At 47.9% G+C, this 15226-nt stretch overlaps 2 protein-coding genes across 2 annotated transcripts in view; one reads left to right on the top strand and one right to left on the bottom strand.

Moving 5' to 3' along the window:
• LOC311601317 (uncharacterized protein) overlaps window positions 1-15226 on the top strand; it is a 318508-nt gene that overhangs the window by 129483 nt on the left and 173799 nt on the right. The gene's annotated exons all lie outside the window — the stretch shown is intronic.
• LOC311601778 (melanoma-associated antigen 10-like) lies at window positions 923-1704 on the bottom strand (the record flags this gene model as incomplete). The annotated part of the gene is made up of 1 exon (XM_084789512.1): window positions 923-1704. A coding segment is annotated over one exon (765 nt), but the record flags the coding sequence as incomplete, so codon positions are not given.

Here is a 15226-nt window from a genome sequence, read left to right as displayed (position 1 = left end):
GGGATACACCCTTTCTGACTGTATGTGTTATCCTAGTGTTCAGTCACCGAGGAAACCCCAGCCCGTGTCCTCCATGCCAAGTCCAGCAGCACAGCAGCTTGGAGCAGTTTTCCCTTCTCCCAGCCCTAAGTCATTCACACCGCCCCAGGCCCTGTTCCTGGTTAGTTAATTCTGAGACCCATAAGGGCCTTGGTTTACTCCACCAACTTGGGGCTACTAGCTGAAGGTGACCCCTCGGCAACATTGCTGTACTTGTGCTGTGAAGGGAGTTCTCACCTGTCCTCCTGACAGGGTTGGGGCACTTGAGCGACACCATTTCCTAGAAGAGGGTGGACCAGCCTTAAGGCTGCCTGCTAACCCAGGACCACTCACAAAGCAGCTGGTGCTCAGAGAGAGCATGCAGAAAAATTGCTTTCACCTTCCCTTTGCCTTCACTGCAGTTGCCCAGAACAGGAGACAAAAACTGAGGAAGCAATCGAGATCATTTTATTCTGTTTGTCAGGGAAAGGCCAAGGCATTCCCCATTGCCTGGGAACGTCCACTTAGAATGCCATGGTAGCTTGAGAAATAGCACAACATAGAAGGAAGTCATTCTCGTTTGTTTACACAATAATACCCTTCTCCTGAAGTGGATGAACAACAGCAAGGGCATTGGTAAATCCATTTGCAGACTTAAGACATCCCAGGTTCATGAGCCTTGTAGTAAAGGTAGCAACATTCTATAACAACAAGACAACCTCAAGCCACCCAGACAGGACAGAGTAGAGGGAAGAACAGAAGACAGTGGTTCACACAGCTCCTCCCACCCTGTGTCACATGATGGTGTGGTACTTAGATGACTGACTCTGCCTGTGCTGGGGTTGGATGGGAACTGCCAGTGTGGGAAGTAGAACGTGTGCAGGGCAGAGCCAGAAGGGCCATCTGCCCGGCCCTCCTGTCCTAGACCCTGTCTATCTCCTCTCTCAAAGCCTCTGCATATCTAAAGGGGTAGGCTCTGGGATCCTGCTTAAAGATGCTGGCAAAAAACTTGAGTAATTTCATCTTGGTGGTTTCGGCGTGGGCCCTTGGGCCACACAGGAACTCATAGGAAGGAGGATCGCTGTCAGGCTCCTGCCTGTATTCCAGGTACCCTTCCTGCACAAAATGCTCTGTGATGAGATGTCTGGGCTCCCCGTACATGAAATGCTCACTGCCCACACACAGCCCCATGTTGTTCAGTACGCGCCACAAGGCCTGCTCACTAGTACAGTTGTCCTCTATGAAGATGATGCACAGCACGATTAGTAGCAGGCCTGTCTTGGGTACGCCTGGAAAACCATGCTGAGTGCCATGGTAGGTGATCCCAAGGGCAAGGGCAACAGAGTAGATGTGGTCCAAGGCGTTTCTTTCCACTATCTCCAGGCCAAAGAGCAGCCTCAAACAATCAGAGGCCTTAGAAAAGATGACAGGGTAGTATTCCTCGTAACCGCGGAGGACTATGTACAGAATCTGAGCCTTAGATGTCAGCTGCTTCCTAGTGTACTTGAGGAGAAGGAAGTGAACTACATCAATAATCTTTCTGTTGAGGACACCTTGTGAGGGAGAGTGTGGGTCAGCCAGTTTTGTTACTAGTCTGCCAGAAGACTCAACAGATGATGCCCTACTGACAGGGCCCCTGGCATAGTCAGGAGAGGAGGCTCTGAGGCCACTGGGGAGAGCCCAGCGTTATTGCCAACAGATGGATGCCCTGAGTGGGTGGCGGCGGCCTCCCCCTCGCCTGCCTCAGCTCCTGTGACGTGGCCAAGATCCAGGCCCCTTGCCCTGCTTTGGGACTGAGAGCTGTCTGGGAGGTTGCTTGTGTGTCTGCTGACAGATGGATCCATGCTGATATCCTTGGGAACACAGGAATGGACTTGTTGCAGCTCAGAGGGATGAAGACTCACAGGCCTGCAGAGGGAGAGAAAGGATGAGTTGAATGCCCAAAGGACTCTGGTCGTGCATGCGCCTCTGAGTGCAAGGATTCTCACTGTGGCACACTCCCACACCTGGCAATATTTTACCCTGACATGATGGCTGAGCCTGGGGCAGGGACCATCAAGCCCTGTGGTGGAATCTGCAGTGATGGCCACCCTGCCTGGCCTCCTTTCTGCTCTCTTACGAGTTTCCAAAGTCCATCCAAAGTGCATCTTAGCTCCCGTTCCTAGAAAACCAGTTTTCCTTGGCAGGAGTGGCAGTTCCCACTCAGGGTTCCCTAGGACCCAGCACAGAGCCATGCATGCTTTATGCAGTCCTCTCTCTGGGGGAAGGGGCCTTCTCACATATTCATTAATGCCCATGACAGCTTACCTGGTTGCCAATACCTACCACCTCTGTCAAACACGCCTGGCTCCCTCTTGCCTCCAGCGGTACTCCATGCACCAAAGGCTCATCTTTCTGAGAGAGGAGACAGAAGTCAAGATGAAGCAGCTCTGGAAATGCCTGGCAAGGGTGACTCAAGATCCAAAGGGTGCCTGCATTGGTGGCGCTTGCCTTTAGACCCAGCATTCAAGAGGAAAAGGCTGGTGGATTGTTTTGAGTTCAAGGTCATTCTGGTCCACAAAGTGAGTCAAGGACAGCCAAGGCTATACAATGAGACAGTGTCTTGAAAAACGAGAAAATAAAAAAGTCAAAACAGCAGGCCCCTGCATTTTCCTGCATATTCTGAAGACTAGACTATCCACTCCCAGGAGCTCACCCTCAATACCATTGCAGGAATTTAGAATGCGATGTCTATCTGTCACTCTTCCAGGAGTTTAACTACTGTTTTCAAAGCTACAAGGCCGTGTATGCAAACAGCATAATATGGCAACAATTCTTAAGGCGCCTCAGAAAATGGCTCTGAGTGGCCCCTCCCACCCAGTTCAAGAATACTTGAAACCCAGCTTTAGAAACACACTTCCCCTGAGGGCCTGAAATCAGAAACACCTGATTGACACTCTCCAGTCCAGAAACCTGACAAAAGTGCTTCAACCACTGGGAACCAAGAGAGGACCTGTCCCCAGATATGAATTTGGACCTTCCCCCAAGGACTGTGGCTATCTGAAGCTAAGAAAAATGAGGTGGCACAGTTCAGCTATGTCCCGGTGTCCACCCCGCAAGGCAGGAAGGGTCTTTCTTACTTAAAGTACCTCAGGAGGAAAGGTGGGGCGGGTGAGTCTTTAACCAGTCTCATTCTGATGGAAAGGGAAGACATCAAGAGGAACAGGTAAGATGAACGCACATCAGGTATAATTCAGGAAATCCTATTTTATATAGGCATAGCTGGGTCATGTACACGTCACGCAAGATCGGTCCCCACCGTGGTCCACAGGTTACAGCACCAGCTCATTTCTCCTGCGAGGGTTTAGGATCTCATGGAGGGGAGGAACTTGACCTGAGCTGGAGACATCTGTGAGGCTTGTGAGTTCCCAGGCTGGACACATCCAGGTGAGAAGTCCAGGGACTATTTAAGGAAACTCCAGGCCAGCACACAGACAAGGATTCACAAAGCCTTCCCAGGACTGCTATTACACAAACAGCCTTGGGCAAGGTTCTCAGTCTGAGCCCCAGGCCCTCTTTCCTGGATGAAGTTGAGCAACTTGACCCAGCTCATCTGAGGAAAGGTCAGGTGTGTCAAGATTCAAACTGAGAACTGACAGAGTTTCACTGTCCAAACACAGAATTCCAGGACCCTCCCTGCCCTCCTGCAGCCAGACTGGTTCTTTCTACCTCAGCTGCTCAGATATGCCTTATCATGCCTGCTCTCCTGTTTGGGCCTATTTCTTATCCTTTGTCCCGGTGACCCTGAAATCCAATTTTAGTTCTTCTGGTCTCTCATTCCCCCCTCTGACAGGTCCCCTGAAGGCCCAATCACGGGTCTCCTTGAAACTTATTCACGGAGTTGGCCTGCTACAGGGACAGATATTCCTCTGACATGGCCTATTGTAGGGCCAGGTACTGTGCTCTCATGACCATTATCCGGATGGCACCCACTTTTTGCTTGATATGAGGAGGGCACAAAGCACGATTGGTTTAAACAGAACTAAGAGCTTTTTTCCTTGTGGCCATTTGTCCCTCCTGCCAGAGAGTTGTCCTTGACTCAGTATTTCATGCTATAAAGAGGGACAATGGGCAAAGCCAGTCTCTTCTGTAACTTTTTTTCCTGGTGACATTTGGGACACTGTTATTGGGGCCGAGAAAGGCTGAAAAGCTTGTCAAAGGCTAGGTAACGGGGCACTTACCAAAAACCTCTGGTTTAGCTGATCCAGCTGAAGAGACAGGGAGTAGTCACATCTGCGAGACTGGGTTACATCAACTTCCAGCAGGTCCAGCTCTCAGAAGCTCTGGATGGAGTCTGTTAGCCTGGTAAAAACCTGCTGAAACAAATACAGACTAGGGACAAAAGTTAAAGTTTTGTCTATAAGACATCTGGGGTAGACTCATGCCTTTGAGACTCAGTAAAAGCATGGACATTCTTTTCTCAGTCCAGATGACTTGGTATACAGATTAGACTGATTTGTTTCTAGCATGATGAGAGGCACCCTCAAGTCTATATTCTGAATACCACCCAAGGGAAATTAAAATCTTGGGCTTGGGACTGATTAGTAAGTAGTCAATGCTCCAGCTTATCAGAACTTTTATCCCTGATCTCTCCAAGGCCTTTATCATGAAGTGGTGTTGCATTTTTCACATGATTTTTAGCATCTAATGAGATGATCATGTTTTGTTTTTCCTTCCATTTTTTATATGATGGATTCCATTGATGGATTTTTATATGTTGAACCAACTGTGCATTCCGGGGATGGAGCCTACTGGGTAATGACAAATGATATCTTTGATGTGTTCTTGGATTCTGTTTGTGAGTATATTTTTCATCAGTGTTCATAAGGGAAATTGGCCTGAAATTCTTTTTCTTTGGTGGGTCTTTGTGTGTTCTAAGTACCAGAATGGCTCTGGTCCCATAGAGTGAGTTTGGCAATGTTCCTTCTGTTTCCATTTTGTGCAATATTTTGAAGGGTATTGGTATTAGCTCTTCTTTGAAAGTCTGGTAGAATTCTGAGCTAAAATCATCTGGCCCTGAGGCTTTCCAGTCCTCCCCCCCTGGTTGGGAGACATTCAATGACTGCTTCTTTTCCTTAGTTGTTATACAGGTATTTAACTTGTTTTCCTGATCTTGATTTAGATTTGGTAAATGGAATCTACCAAGAAAATTGTCCATTTCCTTTAGATTTTCCAATTTTGTAGACTACGGTTTTTTGAAGTAAGACCTAATGTTTCTTTGGTTTCCCCCCCCCCCCAGTGTCTGTTGTTCTGTTCTGTTTTTCCTTTCTGGTTTTGTTGATTTGGATATTTTCTCTCTGCCTTTTAGTTAGTTTGGCTAAGTGTGTGTCTTTTGTCTATCTTGTTGACTTTCTTATCAAACAGCCCCTTGCTTCTGTTCACTCTTGGTATTGTCCTCTGTTTCTAGTTTGTTGACTTCAGCTTGAGTTTGATTATTTGCAGCCATCTACTCCTCTAGGGTTTGTCAGCCTCTTTTGTTGTGAAAGCTCCCAGAGGAGCTATTAAGTGGCTAACATGGAATCTCCCCAATTTCTGTATGAAGGCGCTTAGTGCTAAGAACTTTCCTCTTATTATTGCTTTCATTGTGTCCCATAGGCTTGGGTATGATGTGCCTTCATTTTCATTGAATTTTAGACAGTCTTTAATTTCTTTTTCATTTCTTCCCTGGCCCGGTTGTCACTGAGTAGAGAGTTGGTCATTTTCCATGATTGTATAGGGTTTTTCTTATTTCTGGTGTTGAGATCCATGTTAATCCATGGTGATCTGAGAAAGCACAATGGGTAATTTCAATTTTTTTGTATAAGTTACAGTTTGCTTTGAGACCGACTATATACTACGAATTTTCGAGAAGGTTCCATGAGGGGCTAAGAAGAGAGAATATTCTTTTGTGTTTGAGTGAAAAGTTCTGTAGATAACCATTGGTTCCTTTGGATTCATTCCATCTGTTGGTTTCATTATTTCTCTATTTTGTTTCTCCATCAGTGATCTGTCCATTGGTTACAGTGGGGCACTGAATTCTCCCACAATTGAATCGCCATGTGCTTTAATAACAAGTTTGTTCTGGTTTTGTTTTTGTTTTGTTCTGTTTTTTAATAAAGTTTTGTGCCCTTGTATATAGTTCAAAGATGTTCTGAATTGGAATGCCCTCTAGGTAGGCTTTTCCTTTGGTGAGAATGACATATTGTTCCCCATCTTTTTTCATTAATTTTGGTTGAAATTCTATTGCTTCATGTTGTACTACTCGATTAAAGAGCTGGCTGTGGAGTTGGATTAGACACCCAGTCTCACAACACAAGCATGCTTGTTTTAAAATTTCCCCCAACATACCTGTCCTGGGTCAGGAGACCATCTGACACTAGGTCAAAGATAGAAAACAAAGCTAAACAGCCCAAGAAAAGACACTATGTGAATTCAAAGGACTAAAATATAAGCTGTACCTTAGGATCTTAAAGAAAAAAATTCTATTTAAAGATATATTTATTATTTACACAGCATGTGTGCTTGCACGCCAGAAGAGGGCCGCAGATCTCACTATAGATGGTTGTAAACCACATGTAGTATTATTGAATATCATTAAAAATACCTAAAGAAAACTGACACAACCTGGTGTTGGCATTTTCTGAGTTCCAGTAGATGTTGTGTTTTTATGCTTTTCTGTTTAATGCCACCTAGGATTCAGGTAATTATATTATTCTACAATTGAATGGCTTCCACGACAAATAGTGATTATGCTTTTCAGAGTATCTGCCTACATCTGCAGACACACACAAACGGTTTAAAATGTAAAATAAAACGGTCAGTCTAAACTATCTTGTTTGTAAGGACCAAACAAACTCCCTTTAGAAAAAGAAACTGCATTTTGCAAAGGAAACTCCATTTTGTGTTCAACCTAGGGAAGGCCTGAACCCAGATTCCAGACTAAGGACAAAATAGTCTGAACAGAAAAAATATTCCATGGCAACACAATCAACTCACCTTGGGAAAGTCCAAATACACCCTCTGCTGGTCAAGTTGAGCAGCAGGTGGTCTGGCACATAGCAACAACCAGTTAGGAGAGGCCAGCCCAAAGTTCCTAATGCCCCCATGACTGCATCAGCCAATCTTTTCTATAGGCCAACTGCCCCTACATCTATTACCCAACCATGAAACTCTAAGTCTTGTAACTCTTCTGCATGCAGCTTTTCTGATCAGATGTCATCCAATCATATACTGTAGAAGCTATTTATTTGTCTAAAAACTATTTTTTAAAACCCTCTCAACTGAGACTCCAGGCTACTTCCCTGCACCTGCTGCGTCAGCGCATTGGAGGTGTGTCCTGGGTTTGACCCTGCAATATAAAGGGATCCTTGCCACTGCATATGGACTCGGCCCTTGGGTGGTCTGTTCAGAGAGTTTCTCAAAATTTGGGCAGAGCATTCATTGTTAATAACTCCAAATATGCCTACTTAAATAACCAGAGCTGAACACTTACTATTCCTTCCAAAAAGGAGATAGGTAAGATGATTGACCCCTCCTTGGATTATCGAGTCCAAATCCAGCCCACCTAGGAAAGCACTCACAGCCCCACCCACAAGAGTTGCTGCAGCCCACACAAACAGGCTCCCTCTTCTCCACTGCATTCATTAGTTTTGCCAACACTTTACACTTCACCCAGCCCTCAACGTGTCCATCAGCTTACAAGACAGGAGGCCGACCTGTCACTGCTCAAAGCTCCTACCTTGGCTTGCAACCTCTACCCACTATGCCTACATCATCAGCCTCAGCTGCAACTAAGCATCAAGCCCTGCCTTCGAATACTACCTAAGTCATCACTGCCCCACTCACAACACCTCCAGCACAAGCGACCCCAGCAGAGACAGCTTCTGTTCTCCCACCTGCAACTACAGCTCTTTAACTCAGCACTCACAGCTTCTCCCTGTGAATGTACAATACTTCACCCACCCCCTACAGACAGGGTTCTCATCCCGTGGGTCGCGACCCCCACAACAGCTATGTATGTTGAGGTTCCATTTGTAACAGTGGCAAAATTCCAGTTGTAAATAGCAACAAAACACATGAGGGACTGTGTTAAAGAATCACAGCATTAGGAAGGTTGAAACCCACTGCCCTTCCCTGACCTTTGCAAGCACAGCCCCCACCCACTACTCTATCTCAGCAGGTCACAGTGCCCCACTGCTACAGGTGTTCTCTGCCAAATGAAGGTCAAGTGAGGATTCAGCCTTCTGCCCCCTCCTCAGAAAGTGACCACTCACATCATAGCCTTGGCCTGGTGCTCTGCATTCCCTGCTCACTTATCTCACCACTCACACAGCCCAGCCCACAACAACTGCCATAGCAGAAACAGCCCTTGGACACTCTTCTCCTTCGGCAGGTCCAGACAACACTCAGTAGGTATCAAAAGTTAAACTGTCACAATCCAGCACTGAGCTAAAGGCCAGACTACCTCAACCAAGCCCTGTATCAGCAAGAGAGCTCAGCCCACCACTCTTCAGTCAGCTCTCACAACCCCACATTAGTATACACCTACACAGCCATGTCCTCCTCTTAGGGTAACCCTGCCCCCTCTCTGGTCAACATCCAGAGCCCAGCCCTATTTTGTAAGAGATCACCTAGCCTCTCACCCTGGCTGCCCCTTACCTCCACACTGCAGGATCTGTAGACACACCCCCAACACCTCACCACTTCCTGCTTCCCTAGTAATTTAGTGTGCCCAACACATCCAGGTTGGCCCTCACACCTCTGCCTCAGTCTGTCTACCTCCCTGCCTCAGCTCTAAGCACTCCAGAACACCGCCCCTCCCCCTCCCCTGCCAGCACCTGTTCCCAAGGGATTCCACAGTGCACAAAGTGTCCTTCTCTGACACTTACTAGGTCCAGATCCACCCACCCTTCCACCCTAGCATACAAGCCCCGCCCACCACTATGACCTCAGCAGTCACAGCCCCACCCACAAGACCAGCACCAGTCCTCCTGCTGCAGTGCACCCTAATCTTACTTCCAAGTTTCCTCATAGACTCCTTCTCCATTCAGTCCTGGCCCAACACTGACACTCCTTTTTGACTTCCTTCTGGGCCAGCTGTTGTGGCCCCGTGGCCCCGCCCTCTTTAGAGGTCCTCAGGATGAGCCAGATCCAATGGTGTCCCTAATGGTTAGAGCAGCCTGCTCCAGTGATCTCACAGACTGTATGTCTGCAGAAGACCAAACCTCAAATCTCAGCACTCAGGAGGCCGAGGCAGGCTGAGAACTGAGTTCAAGGCCAGCCTGGTCTAAAAGTGAGTCCAGGATAGCCAAGGATACACAGAGAGACCCTGTGTCTAGGAAAAAAAAGAAAACGAAAAAAGAAAAGAGGGAAAGCAAAAAGAAAAAGAAAAGAATAGATGTGTCAGGGCTTGGACAAAGGCACCTGAGTGGATGGTTGTAAACTTCCCTCAACAGTTTTACAGGAGCAGCTGGCTCTGGCCTGACCAATGGTAGTCTGTGCTGCTGTGCTTCCCCTCACCTGGTGTGGGGATCTTTCGGCTTGAACCTGGATGCATGGCCAGGACACTGTGTGCTGGAGGACTGTGCTGTCTGGTGACCACAAGGCTCAGCCCATCCAGGGACCCTAAGACTTAAAGCCTAGGAATCCACTTGAAGCGAAGGAAACAAGGAAACTCTGGAGCAGAGTTTGTGCCCTTTGCCCTCCTGTGGCTGTGATTTCCCTCCTGGAGAGTCTCAAGCAGTGCTGGGTCTGCCCCACCTCCTGCCACCCACTCTTCCTCCTTCCTCCTGAGTGTGGAGGCAGGCAGCTGGCAAGCTCTGTGCTGTTCCTCCTGGGCCCTCCCCTTCTTGCCATTAGGCTGTGAGCTCAGTGAGGAGGCCCAGGTCACATGCCCTGTGTGCCCTGAAACTCCACTGACATTGATGCTCTGCTGCTTCTCAACAGCACGCCAGGCAGTGGGGTTTTCCTTAAGGACAGGCCATGCAAACCTGGGGTTTGGTGCTCTTGGGCCTGTCTGTGCAGTTTGAGAGTCTGGGGTGGGGGAGGGGAAGTGGCACTCACTGGATAGGATGGAGGTTCTAGAGAAAGGTTCCACAAGGTCCTGCCAACAGAAGTGGCCTTGCCTGAGGGAACACAGAGGAGGAAGTGTCCCCTTGCCCTATTCAGCTGTCACAACTGTGTTAGTGGACATCAGCATAGAGGCAGTCAGTCCTCTGATTGTCCTGCCTGCTGACTCACTCTGAGGTCACTGCCTCCAGTACCAACCCTAACTTCAGCTGAGAAGCACTTACAGAAGACACCATGCTGCCCCTTTTGGTCAACAAATTCTGGACTGTTAGGTCCAAAGACATCTAGTTCCCCTTCACCAAAAGGAACCGCTTCCCTTCTATCAGGCAAAATGGGTAGATAGCTGTGTCTGATGCCTATGAGCACAACAAAACTCATGCCGGCTTCTTGGCTACTTCAGTATAACAAATGTCTGTTTAAAAGTCAGTGAGTTGGGAAAAAAAAACCACACAGGAAGGATTACTAAGCATGGTTGCTGGGATCTCATTGATTGACTTACTTTGTATAGATAAGGTTTCTTTCTTTCTCTTCTCTCTCTCTCTCTCTCTCTCTCTCTCTCTCTCTCTCTCTGTCTCTCTCTCCTTCTTCCTTCCTTTTTTTCTTTTTTCCGAAGATAAGCTTCCTCTGTGTACCCTTGTCTGTTGTAGATCCACATTTTAGAACTGGGTGGCCTTAAACTCACTTAGATCTGCCTGCCTCTGCTTCCCTTAGTTCTGAGATCACAGGCATGCACCATGACACCTGGCCCTAAAATCACTTTTATTGTTACATAAAAGAGGTACCACTGCACTTAATCCCTGCACTCACTCAGGGGATGCCAAAGCAGGTGGAACTCTGTGAGGTCAAGGCCGGCCTGGTCTACAGAGTGAGTTCCAGGAAAATCAGGCCTAAAACAGAGAAACCCTGTCTCAAAATAAGAAAAGGCATCTTTTTCGAGTCAATTTCCACACAGCCAAAGTTCCTATCTGATCTAGGGGCTATCTGGAAAGAGCCATCACCTCAGGCATATGAGACTTCCTGGGTTGCCAGACAGGTCAGAGCACTGGGTTTTTGCAAAGGCTCTGAGAAACTTTCAACACAACGACACAAAGACTCTGAGATAATGATCACTGACCAAAGGCCGACTCACAGCTTAACTGCTGTTACTCCAGATTCAGGCTAGATACAATGGGTCTGGCCAGAAATGTACAGCTTCACCCCATCTAATTGTTATGCTGTGTTTAACTTCATTCTGCCTCCTCTTAGCTTTCCAGAAGTGCAAGGAGGGCAGGTCTCTGTCGTTAGATCCGCAGTTTCTCATCATCAGGCCGTGTTTGCTGTGCTCAGAACTCTCAGCAGCCTACAAGGTTGTGTGGAGCTGGAAGCTCAATCGGTACTCACCAGGCTGCAGCTGAGCCACCAGAACCAAGTTTCAGACCCCAAAGCCCATGCTAGAAGCCCATACCTAGGAGAGAGGAGCAGGATATATTCCAAAATGGACTTCTCCTCACTTGAGTAGGACAGTGTGACTACTGTGGGCTCAGAGGAGCCGGGGTGGAATGGTGCTGAGAAGGCAGCTAAGTAAAGGCCCTGTCAGCTCATTCTCACAGTGCAGACTCTAAAGGCAAGGCAACATTGAGCCACCATTGGCTTGCAGAACATGGCCCACTCTGTGCTGTTCCCAGACCCATCCAGACTGTCATGCCCTCATGATGGGGATGGTAAAGAGGCTCTCCCTCCTGTGGTGCACCCAACCTTCCTGACATGGCCCCAAGTATCTCAGTATTTAGGGAAATGGAGAACTGCAAGGAAATGCCCTCTGATCTAAAGATCTCCTGCTGCACTGTGGATTGCACAGATAAACAGCACTTAGTGTCTGTGCCCCGCCCCCCACATCATGTGTGCTTCCTCATGTTGTTATTCCAGCCCAGATCCATGTAGTGTATGAACAACATCCAGGAGACCAGGTGCCAAGTCCAGGGCCAGGCACTGAGTCGACACTGATGCCCTGGCGAATGTGTGATGAAAAGGGAAAGCCACTAGTCCTATGCAGTGCAAGAGCTCTGTGGAGAGGTTTCCCCAGCAAGGAAGGCTGGCTCCCATCCAGCTATTTCTTATCTTACAAATCCTAAATATAGCTCTGATTCCTTGAGGATGACGAACATGTATTGGGGGGGGGGGGCAGGTGAGATGGCACACAGCTGCAATCCCAGCACCTTGGAGACAAAGAAAGGCAGATCTTTGTGAGTCCCAGGCCAATCTGGTCTACAACGTGAGTCCAGGACAGCCAAGGCTACCAAGAGAAACCCCATCTCAATAAGCCAAAAAAAAAAATGTTAAGTGGAGGATATTTTGTAGCAAGCCTTTGCAGGTTCCTTTACAAAGTTTCTAGTGTCTGTCTTGCTCATGTGTCAGGCAATTTCCTACCCCATGGCACTGAGAGGAAAGGCCTGCATCTCCTTGGCCAGGGTACAGTAGTGTCAATCTCTTAGCAGACAGGCAGTAGTTTGAGGTGTGCTTATACAGGGCTAAGAGATGCTTGGCTCTGAACCTCGGTTGCTACTCAGAAATTTCCTGGTAACAGGTGCAGAGGGGAGGGACCCTGGAGAATGGAATCTCCTGCTTCCAGATACCTGACTAATGTGAGGTGACACCATAGGGTCAGTAGCTATAGCCCATGCATCCAGTTCGCTGAGGGCACAAAACTGTGGCTGCTGTCCATGGAAGGGCAAGGCTGACCCAAGGGTGTGGAAGCCTGGGCCTTCAGGTTAGTTCCAAGGGTCAGATAGCACAGGAGGCAGACTCTTGGCTCAACTTTAAGATGTTTATTCAGCACCACGAGATTTGTTTTCATGTAGTAAGAACTGAAACTGGCCTATTTTCAAAAAATGGTGACTTTTTCCCAGTCTTTAGTGCACTGGGATTTCATGAGCTTGTTTTGTTTTTGAACGGTGCGCAGATTATACTTGTGTTATCTGTGTATTGCTCCTCCTTGTCCATCTCTTCCTCCTCTTCCTCCCCTTCCTCCACTTCCTCTCACTCCTCCTCTTCCTCCTCAGTGGCCTCTCTTAGGGATATGGTTGAGAGGTCAGCTTTCATGATGGAATGGAAAATCTACATAGACATCACGTACCAGAGGTATGGACATCACGTACCAGAGGTATGCTGTGGAGCTACCTGGTGCAGGCACTGCCCCTTCGATCTTACGAGTATCCGATGGAGGAACCATCCCATGATCAGATGTGCCCTCTCTGCTCAGGCCACTTGTGTCCTGAGGTGGGCAGTTGTCAGGGCCACTTACAGGGATGTTGCTCTTTTTCAGTGTACTAGAAGGCCCTGGGGAAAGGCTGCCTGCAGGTGTCTGTGTGTTGGGAAACCCCTGTTGGGACTTCATGCCATCTTTCTTGGCCTTATGTTTCAGAGGGGAATGTCTGGGAGGTAAAAGCCTCATCCATTTGTGGATGTGGCCCCGCAATTGTGAATGGAGATTGTGCCTCGCTCACCACAGCCACATTAGTCAATTTGTTCCCCACAGTATTCCCCAGGAGCTCTGGCTTGTCCCTCTGGAAGTTGAAGTAGCCATAGATGTAAAACAAAATGGATTAGGTTAGCCAATTTGAAACACAGCTGTACTGACCACATGACATCCTACTGGTCTTTTTTGTGATGCAGAGAATGACAGAAGTGGCAGGCAAAAGATGTGCTGTGCTGTGGCAGGACCCCAGTAAAGAGAAATGACTCATGTGTAAGGTGGTGATACTGTTGGACAATAGAGTCCACTCGGGCAGTAGGGGGTCGTCGTGAGAGACCACTTGAGGACCACAGTGTTGATGCGAAAGCACAAGGTTTATTGCCTATGCTGGCCAGGGAGCCTAAGCACTCACGCGGGAGGGAGGGAGGCACACCCCGAGTCACTGTTACAGACTTTTTAAAGGCTAAAACCGCAAAGGTTAGGAGGGGCTGCATGCCCTATGTTAGGATTGACTCTGGCTAGGGGTGCTTGTCTAATTATTATTGGCTACTGCAGGGGTCATTGGCCTCGGGAGCTGTTCTTGGCAAAGAGGGGTGATGGGGAGATTTCAGAGAATTTCCTTATTTGAAAGTGTTTATCTTGTTTGGCCACCTTGATCTCAGAAACTGAAGCTGAGCAGACCTTCAATTCTTTTGGGGTCATTTTCCCAAGCTTGCCTGGGTCATATTCCCAGGCTGGCTGAAAGAGTGGCCTTACAATACATGTATGTGACATAAACTGGCTTATCCTCTGCCTACCTGACTGCCTGTCTTCAGACATCTAAAGGGACAAACTGGAGTGCATTGTCAAAGTCTTTTACCCTTTAGTAAACAACACTGTCTGCTGAATGAGGAGCTTGAAGCACATTGTTAATGGGGTGTGTAGATAGGAAGAGGTTCTCTTCACAAAAAGTGGGAAACAAGGAAAAGCTTTGTAAATTACCATGATTTTCCAGTCTTCTCCAGAGCAGAGCTGGCAAAGAAAGGTCTTCCAGCTTTCCTTCTCAAAAATCTTGCGTGGGCTCCTTCTCCAGCTGCTGCTGCTGCTAGGAAGGGATATCTCAACCCTGAAGACCTGAGAAGCCCTGGATCCTGAGCCTTGCTCATCCCTCTCTTCTTCCTCTTCTTCCTCTTCCTCTTCCTCTTCCTCTTCTTCTTCTTCTTCTTCTTCTTCTTCTTCTTCTTCTTCTTCTTCTTCTTCCTCCTCCTCCTCCTCCTCCTCCTCCTCCTCCTCTTCATTCTCATCCTCATCTTCCTTCATCTTCTTCTTAATATTATTTTGTTTAGTCGCTTGGTTTTTCAAGACAGGATTTCTCTGTGTGGCCTTGGCTGTCCTGGACTCCCTCAAATTCACAGAGATCTGCTTGTCTCTGCCTCCCACACGTGCTGGGATTACAGGCCTGCACCACAGCACCTGGCTTCCAAAATCTACTTATCACCTCTTTTCTCATGACCATGTGACAAAGCAGCAGCAAGACAAAAAGCCAGGCCTGCTCTCTTGAGGCTCTGGCCTTTTTATCCCCTGTCTAGAGTCCCCAGAATTAAACTATCTCCAGTTCGCAGAACTGCAGCCCTGCCAACCACACAGGTGGCAAATAGTCTGCTGCTGTGGACAATCTGAAGCAGCCACATA

The sequence above is a fragment of the Acomys minous genome (genome assembly GCF_964271855.1).
Source record: "Acomys minous genome assembly, chromosome: 7".
Classification (NCBI taxonomy): Eukaryota; Metazoa; Chordata; class Mammalia; order Rodentia; family Muridae; genus Acomys; species Acomys minous.
The sequence above is the reverse complement of the archived record's forward strand: the minus strand, read 5'-3'. Positions and strand labels throughout refer to the sequence as shown.